This window comes from Phoenix dactylifera, chromosome 4, assembly GCF_051530095.1.
Source record: "Phoenix dactylifera cultivar Ajwa chromosome 4, Ajwa_hap1_PhDact_Kaust_v1.1, whole genome shotgun sequence".
Lineage (NCBI taxonomy): Eukaryota > Viridiplantae > Streptophyta > Magnoliopsida > Arecales > Arecaceae > Phoenix > Phoenix dactylifera.
Window position 1 is genome coordinate 43,561,217 of NC_143193.1, and position 27,985 is coordinate 43,589,201.

Here is a 27,985-nt window from a genome sequence, read left to right on the forward strand (position 1 = left end):
GCTCTCCGGCGCCGTCTCGGCCTCCCTCGCCTCCCCTCTGTCCTCTTTCCCTTGTTCATTCTCACGTGTTCCGCAACCTAGTGGGCTCCCTCGTCTCTGTTCCAAGTTCCAAGTACAAAACCAACGGCGGAAGAAAAAGAGAAAATTAAAAGAAAGAGATGCTGCAGCCAAGTTTGTCTTCTTCCATCTTTCCACTTCCTGTTAGCAATAAATCACCTAAATAAGCAAATAAATCTATAATTACAATTAATAGAAAATCTTAAAAGGAATAATATATATATTATTATTATTTGGCTTCAAAATAAATCTATTTTAGCACAAAAAAATCTATTCTATCACAAAAGAAATCTATTCATGTAATCAATTTAAATCATAAAATTGTAAATTCTACAGATCTACTAATATTGAATTTGAAATAAAGGCAAAAGAACATAGCCTGAATGAAGGTAGGTTGAAGCGCGTAGACGTTGTTCCAAAGAAGTATTTACTCCCACATACGGGTCTTCCGACAATCCTCCTCAGAGATATGACGACCTTAAAACTTCTTCTTTGGTACATCTCGAAAGAAGCCAAAACAAACTCGATCGGACTTGCAGATCCAGCAAAGAACGAAATAAAATGAATAAAGTAAATTTTGCTGAATAAACACAAAAATAAAAATCAAAAAGTGGCTAAGAGGAGGAAAAACTTTTCTTCAGAATTTTTTCAGAATTTTTCTCTATTTTTTTGTGTCCAGAAAAGAGAAAGATCAGGGATATTTATAGGGTTCAGACGTTGGCCCAAAAAGAAACCAGGGGCATTTTGGACTTTTTGCAGATGCGTCCGCGATCATCCTACGGCCAGTGGGTGCTGGCATGCATCGGCGCAAAGCGCGGACGTGGCCAGCCCGCGGACGCTGGCACCAGTGGACGCCAGCGCGCTCGCTTGCGCTGGTGCCCGCGTGCTCGCTCGCGCTGGCGCCAGCGCGCCCGCGAGAGAAAGTGAAGGCGCGCACCCGAGACACGCATCTCGGGTTGCGAGCCAATTAATTTTTCCAACAATCCTCCATAAAAATTAATTTTTAAATAATTTTAAAATCAAAATAAAATGCTGGATATCTTATATTATGTAATAGGTGTAGGTACCTTTCGGTTTGAACCTTCACTTAGTGACAATTGATTATATCTGTGGAGCCAAGATGGTCTTAACTTTGAACCTTGGTTCATGGCTCAGATTAAATCAACAGCACACATAATATAGCCCGATCTGGGTTCTAAGCGGGTTGCGCTAATATGGCCATGCGCAGGTATCTTTCTTGTAATTTTTAGAAAATCGCCCATTTTCCATAGTCACGGCCTCACAACTGCACATATAGGTGTGTCCTAATAAGAAAGCTAGCAAGAAAGCTTCTGCCTCTTAGGTCTCGGACTCACTAAGAGTTCTACAAACAAACTCATCCTACCACTTACTTTTATGAGCACTAGCGCCGTAGAAATGAGAAAAATATAAAACAATGCTCCTCTTAGTCACACTCCGGTTTGTTTCTACCCATTGAACCTTTTAAGGTTGGATTTCCACCGTAGTGATCTATCTTTATGGGCTAAGCCACATCCCCCTCGACGACTTTAGAACTACTATTCTAGACAAACCTTTTGTAAGCCGATCAGCCAAATTATTTTTGAATTTTATAAAATTTAATGCTATAATATTATTTTTCAATTTATATCTTAATAATTTATGACACACTTTTAAGTGCCTGTTCATTTTTACTTTGGTATTTTCTTGGTAAAGAGACCGGTGGTAGATGTGACTCATCTACAGAAAGGTCTATAAGTAGATCTTTGAGCCACTCAGCCTCAGTGCTAGTGGTGTTTAAAGCTATTAGTTTAGACTCCATGGTACTCCTAAATATCAAGGTTTGTTTGATAGATTTCCAAGATACAACAGCACCTCTTAGGAGAAAGACATATCCTGTGGTAGATTTAATATCTAAGGTATAGTTGATCCAGTTGGCATCTGTTGATCCCCTAATGGATTTTGATGAATACAAAACACTAGAGTATAATACCATTTATCTTAACAATTTAATTGAGGATTTCATGTGTTTTATTAAGAATATTGTTAAGAAATGTCTAGGCAAGTTCCCATAATTTTTATGGATTTATTGAAGAATTTTTGAGATGAAGAAAACAGATCAGGGACAGCCGAGACGTCTCCTGATGGTCTCAGAGACGTCTCTGGCACAAACAGGAAGAACTGGCACACTTGGAGACGTCCCCGGCACCTGACGAGGCGTCTCGCAGGGTCGGAGTCGACTCTCTCAGTAGCGGAGTCGACTCTCTCAGTGGCGGCAGAAAGGCCGATTTCAAGTGATATGCGCGAGCCGTCCCCACAGTACGCGGAGTCGTCCCCACAAGTAAAAAGCTGAGTTTCCGAGTCGTCCCCGATGTAGCGGAGTCGGCTCTCTCAGGGTTTTCCAGAGGATGTCTTTTTCGGAGTTAAGGCAGCGGAGACGTCCCCTGAAAGAGCGGAGTCGACTCTCTCAGAGAATTCCAGAAGACATGTTTTTCGGAGTTATAACAGCGGAGTCGTCCCCAAGGCAGCGGAGTCGTCCCCATGCAAAAAGTGCAAACAAGCCGAGACGTCCCCGTAAAGTACAGAGACGACCCTCTCAGAAAAACAGAAAAACAAGGATTCAAACGGTACAATTCCAGAGTCGTCCCCGTAAAGTGCCGAGTCGACCCCAAACAAAGTGAAAAGTAAATTTATACAGCCGAGACGTCTCGCGTTAAAGCGGAGACGTCTCCGGAGCGCCTGGGACGCGACTGACAACTTTTGCAGGTTTGGTTTGAATTTCAAATCTCTTTTACTTTATCTCTAACGGCTATATTTGCTTTTTGGGCTATAAAAGGGACCTCTTAAGTGCTTCTCAACAACTCTCCACTAACCCAAAGCTAGATCATTTAAGAGAGAAGCAAGAGAGAGAGGTTCAAGGAAGTGAGTGCATTCAAGTGAAGAAATCAAGTGCTTTCAAGTTTTCCAAGTGATTTCAAGCTCAACTACTCTCTTCCGCTCGGGATTCAAAGCTCACACTTAAGACTACGCGATCTACATCGGAAGAATCATCATTTCCCACGCTTCCAACGGCAAAAGGATTCTTCCGGGTTTTATTGCTTATCATTGTCATATTTGCTTATTTAGAGCTTTCCAATCTTTTGTAAAACTCTTTCAATATTGTGCTTGTTCCAGTCAAGGGACTTGGAACAAGGGATAGGCGTCCCAAGCCTAGGTTAAATTGGGAGATTGTAGGGTTCGTTGTTAGCCCGGGGTAAAACAACGAGTTGGGTAGTGCACTCGCAAAACTACCGGACTGTAATCTGGAGGATTATAGTGAAATTCCCAAGAGGTCTTGGGGAGTGGATGTAGGTGCTGGGGTGCACTGAACCACTATATGTTTGTTGTGTTTGTGATGCTTTTTGTCATTGTCTAACTTGCTCACTTACTTACTTAGATAAATTGCTTGCTTAACTCTTATCCGCGCATCCTTTAGTTGCAAGCATATTCAATTTACTTAATCAAGTCTCATTCAATAAATCAAACTGTTGCTAAGTTTAAATTCCACTGTGCATCTATACAACTTAGCATAATTAATTGAAAAGTGTTAGAAGTAGCCTAAAAGTTTTAAAAGACCCAATTCACCCCCCCTCTTGGGTTGTATCTACTGGGCAACAAGTGGTATCAGAGCCGGTGCTCTATAATTTCTTGCCTTGTGTTTTTGACCTAACCGTCAAAGAGCCAAAGATCATGACAACTCAAATAGATAGTTTTCTAGGAGAGGGACAATTAATTGATAGACCTCCACTATTTAATGGCATAAACTATACACATTGGAAAGCACGCATGCGCGATACAATCGCTTAATTATAATTTATGGAGCATTATAGTCAATGGAACACACACAAACACTAATCATAATGAGAAAATGGCTCAACAAAATTCAAAAGCCATGAACCTATTATATTGTGCATTAGATAGGAATGAGTTTAATTGCATATCTTCTTGCATAACTGCTAAAGACATGTGGAATATGCTAGAGGCTAAATATGAAAGCACTAACATTTTTAGTGAATCTGAAATTAGCTCTAAAGAAAAAGAGAGACAAGGTGATATTAAAAACCTATGCCTTGTGGCACACAAGGACGAGGTATGTATTGAAATGCAAAGTGTCTCCTCTTCTGAATATGAAGTATATGATAAACTTGAAAATGATTTTACACTTGATGAGTTACATGATGCATTTCTTGATCTAATGAAAAAACATAAAAAACTTATTTGTAAAAACAAGAACCTGAAGAATGAAAAGAAAATCCTAGTAAATGAAACTGAAATCTTAATTAAGAAAAATAAAGAACTAAATCAGAAAAACTAACTTCTCACTGAAAGCCATGATAAACTTAAGAAAAATAATGAATTGCTTTCAGAAGATAACAAAAGATTAACTAAAGAAGTTGACAAATTAAAACCTGTTGTTGAAAGATTTACTTTGAGCTCTGAAAAGTTAAATCTAATGATAAATAATCAAAGAGCTGAATTTGATAATATTGGATTGGGATGTCAACGTTGGTACACCCAAAAATCTTTCAAGAATATGTTTGTTAAAACAGTTTCTAATCATTTTAAAATAGATTCTTATAATGCTGATAAACAGGAACAAAGGTTATGCAAAATCTCTTCTGTTCCTAAATCTGTACATTACAAATTTGATAAACCTAAAAGGCAAAAACAGAAAACTGAAGGGTTATCTACCACTCATGTTAAATCCATGTTTGTTAAATTTAATAAGAAGATGCAGAAATACACTTCTTGTAGTCCTAAACTCTGCAAGCCTATGGACAAAATAGCTATTAAGAAAATATGGGTTCCAAAAGGAACAATAATAGCTAACCTGCAAGGACCCAAAAGAGCTTGGATTCCTAAGTTGAAAATCTAAATATTTTCTGCAGGTGTGTCTAGCACTCAAGGCTCCAACAAAAGATGTTAAATTGGACATTGGGTGCTCTAGACATATATTAAAGAATGAAACTTAAAATATATTTAAGAAAAGTGACTAAAATGGAAGAAATAATAAAATTAGTAATTCTTGCATCCTCTCATACTGAAATTATTTTATTAGTTGATTAAAACATAACTTGCAAGTATTAATCATTCTTTTCTTGTGATATAAGTGATATTTCTGATATGAAAAGAAAATATATCCAAATCACTCCATCTTTCTAGATTATGCTTTACTTATAGATGGATAATTTGGTAAATCAATTCTCCTAAGAATAACTCTATGAATTCTCTATATGCTTGACTGAGAGTTTTTATCCATGGCATTATTGTTCATTGATCATAGATATGAAAATGTGTACTTGGTATATCTTTGAATATATGCATTATAAATACTATGATCAAAGAATTCTTTTTGGCATATAAAATTAACTTATGCTAGTATGGACCTAATCTCAAAAGATCTTGTCATTGGTTTACTTAGATTATCTTCTGCAAGGTCAAAGTTTGCTATGCATGTTAACTAAGGAAACAAACAAGAATCAATTTCTAAATCTAAAGATGTTGTTTCCATCACTAAGTTTTCACAAGCTTACATTGGATTTGTTCTTGGCAAGTAAAATTAAAGTATTTTCTGCATTTGCTAAATCTTGTGAAAGGGATCAAATGAAAAAGGTTTGCAAACTATGAAAGTAAAAGAAGTATCATGGCATAGTCTTGAAAACCAATTTTTTATTAAGTTGTGCACAGAAAATAATATTGAATACAATTGTTTCTGCACCAAGAACACCATAAGTAAAATAGGATTAATAGAATCCTTGAAGAAATGAAAAAGGCAATGATGTATGATCGTCATCTACTTAAATGATTTTTTTTTAAAGCTATCATCATTGCTTGTCATATATATGGTTTCTATTAGATCTATTTTTGATGAAAACTCCATTTGATCTTCTGAAAAATAGAAAATGATCTGTTGCATATCTTTCATATTTTTCAGTAGTATATGTTATGCTTGATATGGTTTCTTGAAAACAATGCCAAATCTGATAAAGATATTTCTATCTTTGGATATCATTCATCAAGCAATGCATATAGAACATTCATGAAAAGATTCTAGTTGTAGAAATATGAACTCATTTTATTCTTTATGAGACTAATGATTTATTATCAAGATACTAAAATTAAATTATATATGTATATGGTTAATCTTTTACATATAACAATCTGAAAACTTGTTAATAATTAGAACCAAATTGAGTTTTTCAGAAATACACTTAATGAAGTAAAATTGATGATTACTAAAAGACTAAATTAAGAAAAGATGAAATAGATCTTGATGAAATTCTTGCATGATTAGAAGTAAAGATCACCATTATCATTTGCTTGCTTTATGAGCCTTATATTCTATCAAATGAATGTGTAGAATGCACTCCTAGGTGCTTATTTTATTAAAGAAGATATATGTTAAATAACCACCATATTTGAAAACACTCATTACAAATATGATAAAGCAATATATGATTTGGAACAAGCATCAAAAGCATGATATAAAAGCTTGAGTAACCTTTTTGATAGAAAGTAATAGTGATAAATCTATGCATCAAAAATAAGAATTTGTGATATCTTATTTGCTCAAAGTATACATTGATGACATCATCTTTGGTTCTACAAACGAGGATTTATATGAAGATTTTACTAAGCTCATGCAAGGTGAGTTTGAAATATGTATGATGAATGAATTAACATTTTCTCTCAAACTCCAAATTAAGAGAAACAAGAAAGAGGATCTTCATTGACCAAAGTTAGTCCACAAGAAAACTCTTATAGAAGATTGGCATGAAGAAGGTATTCTATGACCTCATCTTGTAGAATTAGAGAAGGATGAGCAAGGTAGATCTATTGTTTTTAAAAGGCTGTATTGAAGCATGATAGAATACTTATTTTATCATACAGCTAGTAGACCAGATTGTATGCTCATTATGTGCAAGATTTCAGTCTAACTCTAATGAATCATAATTTATTGATAACAAATAAATCATAATCTGAATTTTGATAGAAACAACTGTTTAAGATAAGTTGATTAAAACTTAGCTAGCGTGTCTTAGTGATAATTATCTTAAGCAAATGAAATCTAAATTAAATTATTTTTGAAAATAAGAAATTGATTTGACCTTGATAAATCTTCCTATTGCCTCACATGCTTGTCCTTGAACCATCTTGGTTAATGAAACTATCTCTTTAGTTCAAGTGATATGTGCTTGCTTATATTTAGGCAATCTCTTGAGTAAAGTGACTCAATATTCAACTATTGTCAATATTCAACTATTGAGTCATCTAGTTAAAAATATGTTGGAAGAATGTTTTGTATCTTGAAGAAACTAATGACTTTCCTTCTAGAAAGAAAAAAATTTTGCTAATAATGCAGGATCCTTGAGCAAGAAAATGAGAGATTTCAACTTGAAGGATATCTCCATGTAAGATACGACAAATATTCGCATGCAAACAAGAGAGAGGACTTTCTTCAGCCAAAAGTTTATACATAAGAAATCTAGTAGGTATTTGACTTGAAGAATGCAGAATGATTCGCTAATTTTAGATACCTCTCTCATAAATTAGCTGAGCAAAGTCATTAACTTAAATCTTACTATGGCATGATTAAAGTCTTTAATTATTAATTTCTTGATATCATGTCTATATATGTATTGATTGACTTATGCTTTTAGAAATTGGTTCATGGTTTGCCCAAACTAAAATATATCTTTGCCTATATCATAACCATGAATTACACAAGTTTATGCTTAAAATTTTGATTTAAAATAACTTGTGAGAAGCTATGAATCCTTGAGCATAATGAAAATGTTGTTTGCATGATATACATCTATATGATACATAAGATTATTTTTTTATTCTGCTCTTTCATGTAAATTACTTGAGAATAACAAAAAGAGAGAGAGATAAAGAAAAGAAATTGGACATTATTCAAGAGAAGTAAAATCTAAGTAAAGGCAAATACTCCAATCTTAAGGAAAAACAAAACAAACATAATATATTCGGCACATTTGTGAGACTTGTGTGAGTATTCTTTTGGAAGGATAAAATCCATAATGAATTACACTTAAATAGAGAGAATTTGAAGTAAATATTTTAACCTTTCTATATTGCTCATCATAGGAATGGTGCCAATGGGGAGGCTAGTGGTAGTACCCGGCACTATTTGACCCAACTATTCGGTGTAGGGTATATTAGGGACGGCACAAGAGGGAGGCTAGTGGTAGTACCTCGTGCCCCTTCCAACTCCACCGGATAGGGAGCAAATAGAGTATAGAGCATAAGAAAGTAAAAATGAAAGACAAAGTAAATGAAAGTATATAAGAAGAATCAAGTCAAATTTTTTAATCACTTGAAAACACATTTTAAGGATGAAATCAGTGTAAAATTATATTTAAATAGGAGGAGTTTATTTGAAAAGAATTGATTTTGATCCTTGACATGCTTTTTCTTAATATTTTAATGCATGACTTAACACATGATATATTTTGCATGTGGCATGATGTTCGGAATTATGGATTCTCAATATTTTGTAATGCTCCATGCTTGGATAATTTGATTGAATGTTTGAAATACTATATGAAGTTATTTTATGGTATTATTGAAAAGAAATTTTAAATTTGTCGTCACAATCATCTTTGAAATCTGAAAGTTGAATAAATTTGTAAAAAGAAGAAGAGAAGTATATCTCTAATTAGGCAAAATGAATTGATTTTGTTTTATCTTTCAACTTGCCTAACCTTGGTATATAATATTCTAATTCATACCAAAACTCAACATAAATACAAATATTCTGAATATGCTCTTATATGTTTGAAATATGTGTTTTCAATAGTAATGATTTAAGATGAGCTACAATGTGGAAGATACATATCTCAAATTATGATTTTGAAAGCCTCTATTGAAAATCTTTATGAAATTCAGAATCTGATTTTGTATAAAAGCTTAAACTCAATATGATTTCTAGATAAAAACTACAATTTAAGAAAAATAAAGAAATTCTAATGCCTTGATTGTTTGCCCCGATACGCATCTGAAACATATCATTTCTTATCTTTAAAGTGTACTAATATTGGTCCAAATGATGTGTCTTTCGATGATCTTGATTGCAAACAAAAAAATTTCTAAATATATGATTTTATTTTGATATTAAAAGATTTATTGTGATTCATGTATACATTGCTGAAAAACTATGATTAAGAATTTGAGTTCTATAAATATATATACCTCAATGATCATCTATATGTTTTTCTCTTCTACACTCTTAAAGACTTCCATCAGAATATATATAGAGTGAATGATCTTAAAGCTAGAAATATTTCAGCTCACTCAAATGACTCTAAAAGAAAGAAAATGTAAATGCTTTTGAAAGAAACTGAGCTTCAAATGAATCATTTTCTGATTAATATTTCTATACATTTTCTCTAAGATTAAGAGAAAGCATAACTTGTTCTTGAAGGATTAGAAAGAGTAATTGCTACAAAATTTTGAATAACACTAGATTACTCTACATTCTCGATATCATAGAATTTCAGTTTTATTCACATTTATCACTAAAATCTGAAATTCAACAATAGAAAAGAATGATTAAAGAAGAATGCATCTTTTGAGGGGGAGCTTTAGATATTCAGTATCTCATACCTTGATTTTTATGAATTGATTTTGATGAACCTCCTTATATTGCAAGACTTGCTTTAATTATATAATAAGTTTATACCTTGAGATGAGTTCTATAAAGGTTGTCTTATCTCAAACATTGAGTCTTATGAAAATAAGCTGAAACTTATAGAAAATATATTTGTTTTGAGATTGACAATTTTATTGAACATTATCTTCAAATTCTAAACTCTTAAATGGAATGATCAATTGAGGGGGAGAAAGAAAATCTCAGAAGGAGAGATCTTATGGAACTTAATCGCATAAATCCATAACTAAAGGAGAGAGAAAGAATACTAAATGAAAAGTGATCCTAATACTCTCCAATATGTATCATCTGAAATTTAAATCTGAAAATCTTTATGATACACCTTGAGGCTTGTTAATTGGATAATATATCTTATGCATAAAAGAACTTTGAAGTCATTAAGAATTAATGATCCAACATGATGATATGTTTTTCAAGTATATAAGTTTTGATCTTATACTCTAAAAATTAATTAAATTGCTCTCATATTGATAAAATACTTAATATATTGGGCAAAAGATCTTAAATGAACAAGCTTTCATACTTATTATTGAAGAGAGGTTAGATTTCTATTCATGCTTTCCTTGAATATCATTTGTGGTACTTCTTGAATTAACTTAAGAAAGATTCCATCTACACTTGAGTTGAAAACTATCCTTGGAATCACATTAGATGTGCTCTCATCATAATTTGCTCTGAAATTATCCGAAATGGCTCTGATCTATGCTCATTTATCTTTTTCTAACATTATTGCCTTGAGCATTCTTATCTTTGTGCTTAATGTTTCACTATCTTTTTGATGTTGTCAAAAAGGGGGAGAAATATCTGAGTATATGCTCATAATGCTTTATGTGTTGCATTTACTCCAAGTTTTGTCAAAAAGGGGGAGTAGAACCAATATGGAATGCAAAATGCAAAATTTAAACTCATACTCCAAAGTTGAATTAGAAAAGATAAAATTGAAGAATATTGGCTTTAAGATAATTGCCCTTCTGAAAAAGAAAGGGGGAGTCAAAAAGAACTTAGCCTTCAATTATCTTTAGCATCAATATTTCTTTTTAACTTGATTCAAATTCAGTTGATATGCTAAAATTGCTCAAGAGCTATTAAGATCAATTTTATGCATAAGGATAGAACTGAAAATTGACTATTTTGAATTATGCACATTGTATCTAGCTCCAATCAAAACATTAGACTTGTATATCTGATCAAATACTGTGTATATGTTTAAATTTCGAATTTTGCATATACTCAGTGTTTTGTCATCATCAAAAAGGGGGAGATTGTTGATCCCCTAATGGATTTTGATGAATACAAAACACTAGAGTATAATACCATTTATCTTAACAATTTAATTGAGGATTTCATGTGTTTTATTAAGAATATTGTTAAGAAATGTCTAGGCAAGTTCCCATAATTTTTATGGATTTATTGAAGAATTTTTGAGATGAAGAAAACAGATCAGGGACAGCCGAGACGTCTCCTGATGGTCTCAGAGACGTCTCTGGCACAAACAGAAAGAACTGGCACACTTGGAGACGTCCCCGGCACCTGGCGAGGCGTCTCGCAGGGTCGGAGTCGACTCTCTCAGTAGCGGAGTCGACTCTCTCAGTGGCGGCAGAAAGGCCGATTTCAAGTGATATGCGCGAGCCGTCCCCACAGTACGCGGAGTCGTCCCCGCAAGTAAAAAGCTGAGTTTCCGAGTCGTCCCCGATGTAGCGGAGTCGGCTCTCTCAGGGTTTTCCAGAGGATGTCTTTTTCGGAGTTAAGGCAGCGGAGACGTCCCCTGAAAGAGCGGAGTCGACTCTCTCAGAGAATTCCAGAAGACATGTTTTTCGGAGTTATAACAGCGGAGTCGTCCCCAAGGCAGCGGAGTCGTCCCCATGCAAAAAGTGCAAACAAGCCGAGACGTCCCCGTAAAGTACAGAGACGACCCTCTCAGAAAAACAGAAAAACAAGGATTCAAATGGTACAATTCCAGAGTCGTCCCCGTAAAGTGCCGAGTCGACCCCAAACAAAGTGAAAAGTAAATTTATACAGCCGAGACGTCTCGCGTTAAAGCGGAGACGTCTCCGGAGCGCCTGGGACGCGACTGACAACTTTTGCAGGTTTGGTTTGAATTTCAAATCTCTTTTACTTTATCTCTAACGGCTATATTTGCTTTTTGGGCTATAAAAGGGACCTCTTAAGTGCTTCTCAACAACTCTCCACTAACCCAAAGCTAGATCATTTAAGAGAGAAGCAAGAGAGAGAGGTTCAAGGAAGTGAGTGCATTCAAGTGAAGAAATCAAGTGCTTTCAAGTTTTCCAAGTGATTTCAAGCTCAACTACTCTCTTCTGCTCGGGATTCAAAGCTCACACTTAAGACTACGCGATCCACATCGGAAGAATCATCATTTCCCACGCTTCCAACGGCAAAAGGATTCTTCCGGGTTTTATTGCTTATCATTGTCATATTTGCTTATTTAGAGCTTTCCAATCTTTTGTAAAACTCTTTCAATATTGTGCTTGTTCCAGTCAAGGGACTTGGAACAAGGGATAGGCGTCCCAAGCCTAGGTTAAATTGGGAGATTGTAGGGTTCGTTGTTAGCCCGGGGTAAAACAACGAGTTGGGTAGTGCACTCGCAAAACTACCGGACTGTAATCTGGAGGATTATAGTGAAATTCCCAAGAGGTCTTGGGGAGTGGATGTAGGTGCTGGGGTGCACTGAACCACTATATGTTTGTTGTGTTTGTGATGCTTTTTGTCATTGTCTAACTTGCTCACTTACTTACTTAGATAAATTGCTTGCTTAACTCTTATCCGCGCATCCTTTAGTTGCAAGCATATTCAATTTACTTAATCAAGTCTCATTCAATAAATCAAACTGTTGCTAAGTTTAAATTCCACTGTGCATCTATACAACTTAGCATAATTAATTAAAAAGTGTTAGAAGTAGCCTAAAAATTTTAAAAGACCCAATTCACCCCCCCTCTTGGGTTGTATCTACTGGGCAACAAGTGGTATCAGAGCCGGTGCTCTATAATTTCTTGCCTTGTGTTTTTGACCTAACCGTCAAAGAGCCAAAGATCATGACAACTCAAATAGATAGTTTTCTAGGAGAGGGACAATTAATTGATAGACCTCCACTATTTAATGGCATAAACTATACACATTGGAAAGCACGCATGCGCGTTTTCATACAATCGCTTGATTATAATTTATGGAGCATTATAGTCAATGGAACACACACAAACACTAATCATAATGAGAAAATGGCTCAACAAAATTCAAAAGCCATGAACCTATTATATTGTGCATTAGATAGGAATGAGTTTAATTGCATATCTTCTTGCATAACTGCTAAAGACATGTGGAATATGCTAGAGGCTAAATATGAAAGCACTAACATTTTTAGTGAATCTGAAATTAGCTCTAAAGAAAAAGAGAGACAAGGTGATATTGAAAACCTATGCCTTGTGGCACACAAGGACGAGGTATGTATTGAAATGCAAAGTGTCTCCTCTTCTGAATATGAAGTATATGATAAACTTGAAAATGATTTTACACTTGATGAGTTACATGATGCATTTCTTGATCTAATGAAAGAACATAAGAAACTTATTTGTAAAAACAAGAACCTGAAGAATGAAAAGAAAATCCTAGTAAATGAAACTGAAATCTTAATTAAGGAAAATAAAGAACTAAATCAGAAAAACCAACTTCTCACTGAAAGCCATGATAAACTTAAGAAAAATAATGAATTGCTTTCAGAAGATAACAAAAGATTAACTAAAGAAGTTGACAAATTAAAACCTGTTGTTGAAAGATTTACTTTGAGCTCTGAAAAGTTGAATCTAATGATAAATAATCAAAGAGCTGAATTTGATAATATTGGATTGGGATGTCAACCTTGGTACACCCAAAAATCTTTCAAGAATATGTTTGTTAAAATAGTTTCTAATCATTTTAAAATAGATTCTTATAATGCTGATAAACAGGAACAAAGGTTATGCAAAATCTCTTCTGTTCCTAAATCTGAACAAAGGTTAAAATAGATTCTTATACTTGGAGTAGGACTGGGATTCCTACTTGGAGTAGGATTCCTACAATCCTAATTAGATTAGGATTTTGAATTCAATTTGGATTCCTACTTAGAATAGGATTCCTAGAAGTCCTAATTGGATTAGGACTTCAGATTCAAATAAGAGTCCTAATTGGATTAGGACTAAAATTAAATAAGTCCTAATTTGGATTAGGATTTCTTAAGTCACAATTAATTATTAATCTAATGAATCAAGATGACTCCTAATTAGATTAGGATTGAAGGGTTCAATTGAGTCATGGTTCATTAAGTCCTAATTGGATTAGGACTTACCTAGATTAAACCCAAATTGGTTCACCCTTGGACTAAGCCTAATTGGATTAGGACTTAACCACATTAGGGCATCCCAATCCTTACTGAATGAGGATTAGGGCAACCATGAAGGAGGGGCACACGCCCCTCCTCCTTTTCTTTGCTTGGGGCGGCAACACAAGAGGGGCCGACGCCCCTCTTGGAAGGTGATCAAGGGCTCCTAATTTGTAGGAGCCCTTCATGCCTTTAAAAGAACTTGTGGGCGGCACCTAGGGATTATTATTGAAGCTCTCTTCCTCCAAGCCGTGGCCACCCCTCTCCCCTCCTTGTTTCAGCCGCAAGCAAGGTGAAAGAAAAGAAGAGGCTTGGCGGCATCCTTTCTTCCCTCTCTTGGTTTCCAACGTGAGCAAGGGAAAAGGCTGCAAGCAAGCATTGGATCTTCATCCATCTTCATCCTTCTTCTTCCTCCTCCCAAGCACAATCAAGGGTTGATCAAAAGGGAGGAGATCAGCCATCAAAGTTATCTCTGCAAGGGAGCTAGCACCCCGGGGAGATAGAAAGCTTGGATCGGTTCCTGCTTCCTGTGGATACCCGTAGAGGCCGGGCACTTGAACGGCTTCAAGCGAACCTTCATCCAAAACCACGATCATCAGTTTGCGGTGATCATCTACCCGCACAAGGTGAAGATCTGATCTTCTTAAGTTTTTAAAAGTATTTAATCATTACCCATCTACGAACGGTTATCGAACGACGTTCATGCGATCAACGTCGATCCCGCTTATGCCGATTCCGCTGCCATCTGAATATTTTTAAATTTTCTGCGGCATGGGCGGGTTCCCAACACTTGGAGGCGGCGACGTCGCCTGGCACGAAATTTCTAAAGGTAGCCAGTTTGAGGCTACAGGATTCTAAGAGAAAGAGAAACTACAAGACATAATAACCTAGCTCTGACACCAAATTGAATGACAAGAATAAGAGAAGAAAATTATATTTCTCCTACAATATACAGGAGCAGTCTTTATATAATCTAGAAGGCTGACGAAGTTTGGTAAGGCCTACTAAGTTTGGCACAATCAATCACAAATCAATCAAGATAAAATTTGGTAAGGCCAACTAAGTTTGGCACAATGTCCTATAATGATTCTAATAATAAATAAAGATATTTCAATGTCATCTTGTCCTCTCTTTCCTCGCGTTGATGTATACTATTTTTCTCCTATTAATTTGAACCTAAAAAAAAATCATTGCAGTATTGATAATAGTGATTATGATGATGATGATAAAAATATCATAGACTACGAAGAAGAGACATATGAGATGGATATTGAGAATACTAACATGGTCATAGGGGTAAAATATACAAGTCGAGAACAATGCAAGGGGACACTGTATCAGTATGCTATTGAATGAATTTGCCATAAGAGTTCTTAAAAGTGAGCCCGGTAGAATGATAATGAGTTGCAAAGATGAAGTTTGTAATTGGAGGCTTCATGCTTCACTATTATGTGACGATCATACATTTCATATATTATAGTTGAAATATGTTAGTTTTTGATTACAGTGCATATGAAAAATATTGCATGTATTAATATATTGTTCTATTTGTATGTGCGGGTCAAAAAATTGAAGGAACCTCATACATGCTTATCTATAAATAAATGTGGCAACAAGATGGCCACACAATTTTGGATATGTGACAGGATCATTGGTTGGCTATGAAAAGAGGGTGACATGTCGCCTATTGAGCTAAAAAGGAGATTGTTGCAATTCCATCATCTTGAGATACCACAGAGTTTGGCAAAGAAAGAAGCTTGCCATGTCCATGATTCATAGCAATTGGGCAGATTCTTTTGAGAGAATGGAGGATTTCAATGACGAACTTTTGAGAAGAAACCCAGGTAGTGCAGTAAAGCTAAAGATAGATATGGTTGGTGACAAGCATTACTTCCACCACTTTTTTATTTGCCTATTTGAACTTTTGCACCTTATTTGCTTTCAAATTATTTGGATCACTTTTAGTATTGTTATTAAACATAATTTATTGGTTGATATAGAGTTAATTCTCATACTTATTTTTTTATTGTTTTGCTAATTGTAGATTTGATCACATGTTTTGTTGGAGTAGTGGAGATTGTCTTGGATATAAATTTGTTTTTTTTTCTAGCAATGTATTTTGTTCTACAATAATCAAGACAATATTCTTGCAATGAGATAATCTTTTTTTAATTGCAAAAATATGAACAAATTTTTATTTATCGAAAATATTTACTTCTCCACCTTATGTTATACTTGCATTCCAATGTGGCTTTATATTTGATGAACTATGCACAATGTCGTTTTCACTTGCTTATAATAATACTATTATCTAAAAGATATAATGAAATATTTATACTTGCTTTATAATTCCAACATGGCTTTGTACTTGAATTCAGCAGTATGCTCCAGTTTTTGGCTTTCTTTGATAGCTGAGATCTCACTAGGTAGCGCATAAAAGAGAAAATCATCATGCGGAATATATATGTTACACTTGTGAAGAGATGCAACAATAACTTAACAAAGTCTTCTAATAGGGCTTCTTCTAGGTTGTTGAAATCTATAAAATACACAACATAAGAAAAACTACCAATAGCTAAATGTATGGATAGAGCACAAATGCCAAATCCCAAGTCCCATCCATAATTATCTTGAACCCATACAATATACGTGGCTGATGTGAATGAACCAAAGCTTCTAGAGAAAGAAAACAAATTGAATAATGAGCCTTTTTTCACTTTCTCCAGTGCATCGACATCTCCTTTTTTGTGAATGTTACGGGGGAACTTAGCCACCATGCCCCACGTGACCGGCACGCGCGCCCAGGAAGACTACGGCAGCCCCTTGATCCAGCAATCCGACCCCGAGTCGGACATCTTCGGCTCCGCAGCCCGACCCCGAGTCGGCTGCCCCTTGATCCAGCAATCCGACCCCGAGTCGGACATCTTCGGCTCCGCAGCCCGACCCCGAGTCGGCTGCCCCTTGATCCAGCAATCCGACCCCGAGTCGGACATCTTCGGCTCCGCAGCCCGACCCCGAGTCGGCTGCCCCTTGATCCAGCAATCCGACCCCGAGTCGGACATCTTCGTCTCCGCAGCCCGACCTCGAGTCGGACATCTCTCGACAACGACAGGCTATTCCCCAGAGGCACGCCGCGGCCCTCTGCTCCACTACCCCCAGCAACGGTCGTATCCGGCGCTGCTCCACGATCCCCTGTAACAGCCGTACAAAGCGGAGCTCCACTACGCCCTGTCATGGCCGTACCCAGCGCTGCCCCACGACGCCCTGTAACGGCCATGTCAGTGGCAGCTCCATCGTGCTACACGAGGACCAACCCCCCAAAAGGACCCCCCAGCCTGGTATATATGCGGCTGGGGGGAGAAGGGAGAGGGTAAGCAAGAACTTCCAGAGCATTCTCCTACTTGCTACTATTATCTTTCCTTCTCCTCCAATCTCCTCTGACTTGATCGTCGGAGGGCCCCCACTACCCCAGTGGTGGTGCGAGGCTTGCTTGCAGGTTTTCCGGTGGAAAGTGGAGCGCAATCAACACCAACCAAGGCAACCCAAACGGAACCCCGTTCACACCGCTGTGCCAATCGTTCTCGGTTTGGACCACCAGCAACAGTTGGCGCTAGAGGAAGGGCCGAATCTCAGAGCGATCGTAATGGCACGGCGAGGTGGTCGTGGAGCTTCCAATGCCTCCGGTCGCGGGGCCTCTCGCGCCTCCGGCCGGGAGGCCGCAGCGTCTCCAACACATTCTCAGCAACACTCCACCGTTCCACCCCCCATTCAGATGGTCGAAGCCGCTCAGTTCGACCAGTTAGCCCAGCAGGTTCGCACCCTCGCGGAGGCAGTGCAGAACCTGCAGGGCGTGATGTCTCGGGCGCCGCAGCGGGCCCAGGAGCCGCTGCTCCCTGAGCGCTCACCTGTCCTCCTCAACCCGCGCTCCTTCCTCTCCCATGGGGAGGAGCGCCGGCGCGAGGAAGATTCTCGAGCACGGTCCATTCTGCCGGGACCTTCCCATCGGAGCTGCGCGGGGTACGAGAGGCGGGCCCGGGCGCGTTCCCAGACCCCCCAGTCCTCAAGGAACCCGCGCTCCAGTCGGTCCCCCTCTCGGTGCACCTTGTCCCCCACCCATCGGTCGCGCTCCCTGGACCGGCGGGTGGACGATCTCCACCGACAACTCCAGGTCCTGAAGGGCCACTCCAAAGATCCCTTCGCCGACTTGGAGATCTCCTCCCAGCCGGCGCTTGCCTCGAGGATCCTGCGGACCCGAATCCGCCGGGGTTTAAAATGCCGGCGATCGAGCCCTATGACGGGGCGGCGGACCCGCGGGATCACATCGAGAGTTTCAGGACCCTTATGCTCCTCCACGGAGCATCAGATCCTCTCCTCTGCAAGGCCTTCCCGGCGACCCTCCGTGGCCCGACAAGGGCGTGGTTCGCCGGCTTGGAGGCTAACTCAATCCAGTCCTTCGACCAGTTTACTCGCCTCTTCATCACCCATTTCGCCGTCAGTAGCCGGCGGCGACTGGTCTCCGACTCCCTCTTTGATGTCCGGCAAAACGAGGGAGAAAGTTTGCGGGATTATCTTACCCGCTTCAACAAGGCTACGCTGGAAGTCCGGAACCTGAGCCAGGAAGTGGCTCTTTCAGCCCTGAAGCGTGGCTTCCGAAAGGGCAGACTCACCTTCTCCCTGGACAAACGCCTGCCGCGGAGCTTCCCGGAGCTGTTGTCCCGGGCGAACCAGTATGCGGACGCCGAGGAGGCGGCCGCCCACCGGAGCAAGGAGGCCGCCGAGATCCCTCCAAAGCTCGGAAAGAAAAGGCGAAAAGAGGCACGCCAGAGGAGGAGCCCGACGCCTCAACGTCGGCGCAGAAGCCTGTCGCCGGCGAGGAACCACGGCGCCCTACGCCCTCGTTCTCCGCCCCGATGTTTCAACCGGTACACTCCTCTCCTGACTCCCCGGGCCCAGATCCTCATGGAAATCAAGGGGCGGGAGGACCTCCCGGTCCCGAGACAGATGAAGAAGATTCCTGGGAGGAGGCCCTCTCGGGCGTACTGTGAGTACCACCGGGACCACGGCCACGACACCGAAGACTGCTTCCAGCTTCGGGACGAGATCGAGGCTCTCATCCGCCGAGGGCATCTCGGTCGATATGTGAACGACCGACGTCCCCCCGCAGACCCGCGTCCGGTCGATCCGGCCCCTCAGGAGCCTCGGGAGCAGAATCGACCCATCGCGGGCGTGATCCACACTATCACTGGGGGCTGCCCCCGGCCCGAGAGGAACGCAGGGGGCTCGACTGAAGCGTCAGGGGCAGCCGTCGCAAAGAGGCAGAGGGTCGGTAATGTAATCACTTTTTGTGATGAAGATGTAAAGGGGGTTCAGACCCCCCACGATGACGCCATGGTGATCTCCCTCACTATGGCAAACTATGATGTAAGGCGTGTTCTTGTGGATAGTGGAAGCTCAGCTGATATTTTGTTTTACGAGGCCTTCCAAAAGATGAGCTTGTCCAGACAATTGTTGCACAAAACATCCACCCCCCTCATAGGATTCACTGGTGACGCTATCTCGGCCGAAGGTGTCGTTGAGCTGCCTGTGACTGCGGGCGTTGCACCCGCAGAAGCCACGGTGCGGCTCGGGTTCTTGGTCGTCCGTGTTCCCTCGGCCTACAACGCTATCCTCGGACGACCCGGACTGAACGCCCTTCGCGCGGTGGTCTCTACGTACCACCTGCTCATGCGGTTCCCCACGGCGGCCGGGATTGGAGAGGTCCGAGGTGACCAACCGACCGCAAGGCAATGTTTCCTAGCAACTCTCAAAGGGAAGAAGCCCGTAGAAGCCTTAAGCGTCGAGTCCCTCGACGCCAGAGACGAGGTGGCCTTGCGGCACGGGGAGCCGGCCGAGGGTGTGATCGAAGTTCCCCTCGAGGAAGGTCGCCCGGACAGGACGATCCGGGTCGGCGCCAATCTCGACCTGGGAGCTCGGGCCCGGTTGGTGGAATTCCTCCGAGCCAATGTCGATGTGTTTGCCTGGTCGGCGGCCGATGTACCTGGGATCGACCCGGAGGTCATTTCTCACGCCCTCAACGTCGACCCGACCCACCGACCGGTAAAACAGAAGAAGAGACACTGTGCCCCGGATCGGATCCGGGTGGTCGACCAGGAGGTAGACAAACTCTTGGAGGCAGGATTCATAAGGGAGGTCAGCTACCCCGAATGGCTGGCAAATGTCGTACTTGTCCGGAAGGCGAGCGGAAAGTGGAGGATGTGCGTCGACTACACCGACCTGAACAAGGCATGCCCCAAGGATAGCTTTCCGCTTCCGCGGATAGACCAACTGGTCGACGCGACTTCCGGATATCAGCTGCTGTCTTTCATGGACGCCTTCTCCGGCTACAACCAGATAATGATGGCTCCACAGGACGAGGAGAAAACTGCCTTTATAACAGACCGGGGGCTGTACTGTTACAAGGTAATGCCCTTCGGTCTGAAGAATGCTGGCGCCACTTACCAGCGCCTCGTCAACAAAATCTTCAAAGAGCAAATCGGCCGGAACATGGAGGTGTACGTGGACGATATGCTGGTGAAGAGCCGCCATGCAGACCAGCACATCGCGGATCTGGAGGAGACTTTCGCCACCTTGCGGAAGTTTCACATGAAGCTGAACCCAGCGAAGTGCGCCTTTGGCGCTTCGGCCGGGAGGTTCCTCGGTTTCATTGTCAACCAGCGGGGGATCGAAGCCAACCCGGACAAAATCAAGGCCATCCAAGATATGTCCCCTCCGACCAAAGTGAAGGAGGTTCAGGAGCTCGCTGGGAGGGTCGCCGCGCTCGGACGATTTGTGGCAAAGTCGGCCGAACGCTGCCAACCTTTCTTCAAGGTGTTGAAACGCCCGAAAGACTTCCTCTGGACGGCCGAATGTCAAGCAGCATTCGACCAGCTCAAGGAATACTTGGCGTCTCCTCCCCTGCTGTCCAAGCCGCAAGAAGGGGAGATGCTCTACCTCTATCTGGCGGTCTCCCCAACCGCAGTCAGTGCGGTACTGGTTCGGGAAGAGGCAAAGCTCCAGAAGCCTGTGTACTACATCAGCCGGGTCCTACGGGATGCCGAGACGCGGTATACGAAGGCTGAAAAGATCGCCTTCGCGCTGCTGACCGCGACCAGGAGGCTTCGCCCCTATTTCCAGGCCCATTCTGTCGCCCTCTTGACCGATCAACCGCTGCGGCAGATCCTCAGCAATCCAGAGAATGCGAGACGGCTGGTGAAGTGGGCAATAGAACTTGGTGAGTTCGACATCCGCTACCAGCCCCGACCCGCCATCAAGGCCCAGGCGCTCGCGGATTTCCTCGCTGAGTGCACGGTGCAGGAGGCGGAACCTAGGTCGCCGGAAACACCCAGCCTCGACCTCCCGATTTGGACGCTTCACATCGATGGGTCGTCGAACCCCGAAGGTGGAGGGGCCGGGCTGGTCCTTACCAGTCCAGATAGAGTGATAGCCGAGTATGCCTTGAGGTTCGGATTTCCAGTGACCAACAACGAGGCGGAGTACGAGGCCCTAGTCACGGGACTCAAACTCACCAAGGAGCTCGGCATCCGGCGCCTGAAGGTCTTCACCGACTCCCAGCTGGTGGTCGGGCAGGTCCGTGGGGAGTTCGAAGCCCGGAACCCGACCATGCAGAATTACGTCCAGAAGGTGCAAGCACTCATTTCCGACCTCGGCAGTGTCGACATCCAGCAGGTCCCAAGAAGTGAAAATGCCAGGGCCGACAGGTTGTCCCGCTTAGTGAGCGCAGACGCGCACAACTTGTCGAGGGCGATCTACCTGGAGACCCTGGATGCCCCGAGCATCGGCGAGGCTGGAGCGGTGATGGCGATTGATCTGGAGCCGTCTTGGATGGACCCGCTTGTCGCCTACCTCGCCGAAGGGATCCTCCCTGAAGACGAAGATCAAGCTCGGCGACTTGTTATGAAGTCCGCCCACTACGTACTCTATGAAGGGAGGCTGTATCGGACCTCGTTCACCGCCCCCCTCTTAAAGTGCCTCCGCCCCTCGGAAGCGACCTACGTCCTCGACGAAGTCCACGAAGGCGTTTGCGGATCACACTTGGGGGCTAGGTCCTTGGCGCACAAGATCATGAGGCAAGGCTATTATTGGCCTACCTTATTGGAGGACTCAAAGGATCATGTACGGAAATGCGACGCCTGCCAGCGCCACGCCAACGTCCAGAGAGTCCCTTCTGTCCCCTTGGCACCAATCACTGCACCCTGGCCCTTCGCCCAGTGGGGAATGGATATCCTCGGACCATTCCCCGTCGCTTCAGCTCAGCGGAAATTTTTGATTGTTGCAATCGACTACTTCACCAAGTGGGTGGAGGCAGAGCCGCTGGCCACTATCACGGAGGCGCAAGTCCGGAAGTTCGTGAAGAAGAACATCATTGTCCGATTTGGGGTACCTCGGGTCCTCATCTCGGATAATGGTCGACAGTTCGACAACAAGCATTTCCGTGACTTCTGCGAGGAGTTTGGGATCGAGCATCGGTTCACATCTGTGTCGCATCCCCAAACCAACGGCGAGGCCGAGGTCACAAATCGGACAATCCTCCAAGGAATCAAAGCGCGAATCGGTCGGACGGGGCAAGCTTGGGTCGAAGAACTCGAGAATGTCCTTTGGGCGTATCGGACCACGCATCGGACCCCTACCGGGGAGACGCCTTTCAGCCTAACCTATGGCACGGAAGCCGTTGTCCCCGTGGAGCTCGGACTCCCCTCACCTCGGGTGGCCGCGCACCGACCCGAGGCCAATTCGGAGCAACTCCGAGGGAACCTGGATCTCTTGGAAGAGGCAAGGGAAATGGCGCAGGTTCGGATGGCGATGTATCAGCGGAGGGTGGCCCGATATTACAACTCCAAGGTCCGACCGAAGCTTTTCAGAATCGGAGATCTGGTGCTAAGGCGAGCTAAAGCATCTCAACCTGCGGAAGGTGGGAAGCTAGCACCAAATTGGGAAGGCCCGTATAGGGTTCGCTGGGTAAACCGACCTGGCTCCTACCAGTTGGAGGCCCTAGATGGTCGAGAAATTCCAAGGAGCTGGAATTCCGCTAACCTGCGGATGTATTACCAGTAGAACGATAATGCCAGAAAGACAGTTCAAAAATGTATAACACTTTTTATTTCAATAATTTCTGGTTACAATGGCGTGCTCGTGTGATTACAAGGAATTCCCAGAGGGGAATTAGGGCGTAAAGAAAGTAAAGAAGAGGTGGAGACTCCGAGGAGCTGAAGATCTGGGATCCCGAAACCTCCATCCGAAGCGGCTGCAATCCCGTCGGGAGTGGGTGCTTCCAACCGGAGGCGCCATCGGCGTCTCACGAAGAAGACGAAGAGCCGGCGCGGATGAAGAAGAACTGGACGAAGGAGAAGTCCACACTGCTCCTACCCAGAGGCGCCATCCACGCCTCACGAAAAAGACGAGGAGCCGCCGCAGACGAAGCTCCCGCTGCCTCCAGGGGAACGCCACCTCCAAGGGATATTCCGGTCCTCCCCAGTGTTAGGGGAGAGAAGGAATACATGGGAGAAGAGCATATGGAGGCGCGGTCCCGGATCAAGCGCCTGGTGCGGAGCTCAATCGGGAGGCCGAACTTCAAGGAGGGGAGACGTGATCCCGGATGAAACGCCTAGAGCGGAGTTCCGCCGGGGAGAACCTCCTTGTTGATCCCAGATGAAACGGCTAGTTGGCGAAAGTCGCGAAGGGCGCGTCTCCCGTTCCTTCAGTAGGGGTCTCTCAATCATGCGCCGGAGAGGAGGCCCACGATCCATGGCAACCTGAACAGCTCCGGCTTGGCAGGCTCCATCGCACCTGCACCTATATTTATAGCCAAACTGCGGCCCCCCGGTCGTTCCGCTGCGGGTGGCTCCAATAAATGCGGGCGCATTGAATCCGGAGCTGATCCGGCTCTCGAGGCGTATCTCCCCGCGATTTTCTAAGCGTTATTCTCCTTAATCGCATTCTTTGTGCAGGACACTCCGGGTGGCCTGTACCCCTAGGTCCACATATCTCCGCTCGCGCCCAAGCCGCATCCGCCTCGAAGAACGCGCGTATCGCGGCCGCTTAACTGACACTCCTCGCAAGCAGCAACTGGCGATCCGATTTCCCAGGTAACCCCTCAATTAGCATTTAATGCCCATCTGGTGTTCCCCAGGCGACGCTTGGAGAGGAGGAGAAACACGATCGCAGCTGGCCACGGAGAAATTCCGTCGGGCGGCAAGCGACAGGCGCACGACCAGCGAGCGGAATTTCCCGAGGCTCGGCCCTCGAATGCCAGGCTAACCCGATGATCATCCCGGGAGCAGACTAGCCTGAAGCCCCGACCGGTCGCCTCGGCTTGCGCCAGCCTTGGCCGACCAACGAGCGGAATCTCCCGAGGCACGGCCCTCGGATGCCAGGCTAACCCGATGATCATCCCGGGAGCAGACTAGCCTGAAGCCCCGACCGGTCGCCTCGGCTTGCGCCAGCCTTGGCCGACCAACGAGCGGAATCTCCCGAGGCACGGCCCTCGGATGCCAGGCTAACCCGATGATCATCCCGGGAGCAGACTAGCCTGAAGCCCCGACCGGTCGCCTCGGCTTGCGCCAGCCTTGGCCGACCAACGAGCGAAATTTTCTGAGGCCTGACAACCCTCAGATGCCAGGCTAACCCGATGATCATCCCGGGAGCAGACTAGCCTGAAGCCCCGACCGGTCGCCTCGGCTTGCGCCAGCCTTGGCCGACCAACGAGCGGAATCTCCCGAGGCACGGCCCTCGGATGCCAGGCTAACCCGATGATCATCCCGGGAGCAGACTAGCCTGAAGCCCCGACCGGTCGCCTCGGCTTGCGCCAGCCTTGGCCGACCAACGAGCGGAATTTCCTGAGGCCTGACAACCCTCAGATGCCAGGCTAACCCGATGATCATCCCGGGAGCAGACTAGCCTGAAGCCCCGACCAGTCGCCTCGGCTTGCGCCAGCCTTGGCCGACCAACGAGCGGAATTTCCTGAGGCCTGACAACCCTCAGATGCCAGGCTAACCCGATGATCATCCCGGGAGCAGACTAGCCTGAAGCCCCGACCGGTCGCCTCGGCTTGCGCCAGCCTTGGCCGACCAACGAGCGGAATCTCCCGAGGCACGGCCCTCGGATGCCAGGCTAACCCGATGATCATCCCGGAAGCAGACTAGCCTGAAGCCCCGACCGGTCGCCTCGGCTTGCGCCAGCCTTGGCCGACCAACGAGCGGAATCTCCCGAGGCACGGCCCTCGGATGCCAGGCTAACCCGATGATCATCCCGGAAGCAGACTAGCCTGAAGCCCCGACCGGTCGCCTCGGCTTGCGCCAGCCTTGGCCGACCAACGAGCGGAATTTCCTGAGGCCTGACAACCCTCAGATGCCAGGCTAACCCGATGATCATCCCGGGAGCAGACTAGCCTGAAGCCCCGACCGGTCGCCTCGGCTTGCGCCAGCCTTGGCCGACCAACGAGCGGAATCTCCCGAGGCTCGGCCCTCGGATGCCAGGCTAACCCGATGATCATCCCGGGAGCAGACTAGCCTGAAGCCCCGACCGGTCGCCTCGGCTTGCGCCAGCCTTGGCCGACCAACGAGCGGAATTTTCTGAGGCCTAGCCCTCGGATGCCTGACTTAGCGCCGGAAGAAGTTCCTGAGGCCTAGCCCTCGGATGCCTGGCTTAGCGCCGGAAGAAGTTCCTGAGGCCTAACCCTCGGATGCCTGGCTTAGCGCCGGAAGAAGTTCCTGAGGCCTAACCCTCGGATGACTGGCTTAGAGCCGGAAGAAGTTCCTGAGGCCTAACCCTCGGATGCCTGGCTTAGCGCCGGAAGAAGTTCCTGAGGCCTAACCCTCGGATGCCTGGTTTAGCGCCGGAAGAAGTTCCTGAGGCCTAACCCTCGGATGCCTGGCTTAGCGCCGGAAGAAGTTCCTGAGGCCTAACCCTCGGATGCCTGGCTTAGCGCCGGAAGAAGTTCCTGAGGCCTAACCCTCGGATGCCTGGCTTAGCGCCGGAAGAAGTTCCTGAGGCCTAACCCTCGGATGACTGGCTTGGAGCCGGAAGAAGTTCCTGAGGCCTAACCCTCGGATGCCTGGCTTAGCGCCGGAAGAAGTTCCTGAGGCCTAACCCTCGGATGCCTGGCTTAGCGCCGGAAGAAGTTCCTGAGGCCTAACCCTCGGATGCCTGGCTTAGCGCCGGAAGAAGTTCCTGAGGCCTAACCCTCGGATGCCTGGCTTAGCGCCGGAAGAAGTTCCTGAGGCCTAACCCTCGGATGCCTGGCTTAGCGCCGGAAGAAGTTCCTGAGGCCTAACCCTCAGATACCTGGCCTAGCGCCAGAAGAATTTCAAGAGTCGGGAGTCAGCGAGACGCTACCAAGAGTTAAAAAGAAGAAGGACGAAAGTGAAATGAAGAAACTCTATTTGCATTAACTTTCATTGTTTCAGGGCCGAGACCCATACAACTTGGCAAAACGCCAACACACAAAGAAAAGAACGAAAATACAGAAGGTCAGCTTGGAGGAACCCCCGGGTCGGGAACGCCGGCCACGTCCGCAGGGGGTAGGGAGACGGTTGGAGAAGCAGCAGGCAATGGCGCCGGAGGGGAGTCGAGAAGGGAGATCCCACTCAGGTCAATTTCGGGGTACTTAGCCGACACCCTTGCCAGGCCTTCCTCGAAGCCTAAGACAAAGGAGTCGGACCCCGCGTCCGACATGTCACGGACGAACTCGTCAGACTGACGATAGGCCTGTACCGCCTCCAACATATCACGGGTGAACTCGGCGGACTGACGATAAGCCTGTATCGCTTGACGCCCGATCTCCGCACTCTTCTCGGCCAGCGCCGCCTCTGCCCGCTCCATAATCTGAGCCTTCGCCTCCAAGACCTTCGCCACAATCCGGTCGTCCGCCTCGGAGGAGACCCTCAGCAGATCAGCCTGAGCCTCCTTGTGCTTCGCCTCGGCAGCAATGCGAGCAGCCTCAGCCTCCTCCAGGCGCGAATGAAGCTCCCGGTCGCTCGCGCGGGACTTCTCCAAGGCCGACTCCAATTCGCCCAGCTTGGCTTCAAGAGACCGGGTTCGGTTGCGGGCGTTGTCGGCTGACCGCTGGGCCTTCTCCCACCTCTTCCGGTAGTCGGCAGCCTTCCGGGACTGCTTCTCGGACCGCTCCTCCGCCTTCTTGATCTCGCCCTCGAGACCCGAGGCAACCTTGAGTTGCTCCTGAGCCTCCAACAGTTGCTTCTCGAGGGTGACGAAGCCGAGTGCCCGCTCTTCGGCCACCCGGAGCCTCATCTCGAGGTCCCTGGTCGTCCTCCCCGCCGCAGCCTGACCTCCCTCCTCTACTGCCTTCAGTTGGCTCTCGGCCCTCGCCAGAAGCCTCGCCTGTTCCTCGTAGCACTCCTCCAGGCGGATCATGTACTGGGCGAGCTAAGAGATAGGAAAAACGGGGGCATCAGGCAGGGATCAACAGAGCCTATAAATGATGAAAGCGACCGAAAGAACACTCACCGACATGAGACAGACGCAGCTGGCAGCCCCAACGTCAGGGACCCTCATCTCCCGGACCTGCCTGCGGTCCTTCTCCAGCAGTACCGTCTCGATGAGGCTTCGGGCGCCGGCGAAAGTGAAGGCCGACCCCGACTTCTCCCCGGAGTCGGACGGTGGTTCTGCAGCCTTACCCTTACCCATCGCATGGGGAAGAGTCATGCTGACCATGCTCGGGGCGGGGACCGCCCCTGGAATTGACAGGGTCCCGCTCGGCCGGAGCCTCGGCGCGTCCCTCCTCGTATCATCCGGAGCCGACCGAGTTGAAGGCTGGG

At 45.1% G+C, this 27,985-nt stretch overlaps 1 protein-coding gene across 1 annotated transcript; it reads right to left on the minus strand.

Moving 5' to 3' along the window:
- Positions 1–212: 212 nt before the first annotated feature.
- LOC149767803 (uncharacterized) lies at positions 213–27,977 on the minus strand. Its single transcript, XM_089930390.1, has 3 exons — positions 27,675–27,977; positions 27,271–27,593; positions 213–216 (listed from the first exon to the last, which is right to left on the minus strand). Exons 1-3 carry the CDS (start codon positions 27,879–27,881, stop codon positions 213–215), a joined length of 534 nt encoding a protein of 177 aa, XP_089786516.1. The 5' UTR covers positions 27,882–27,977.
- Positions 27,978–27,985: the final 8 nt, after the last annotated feature.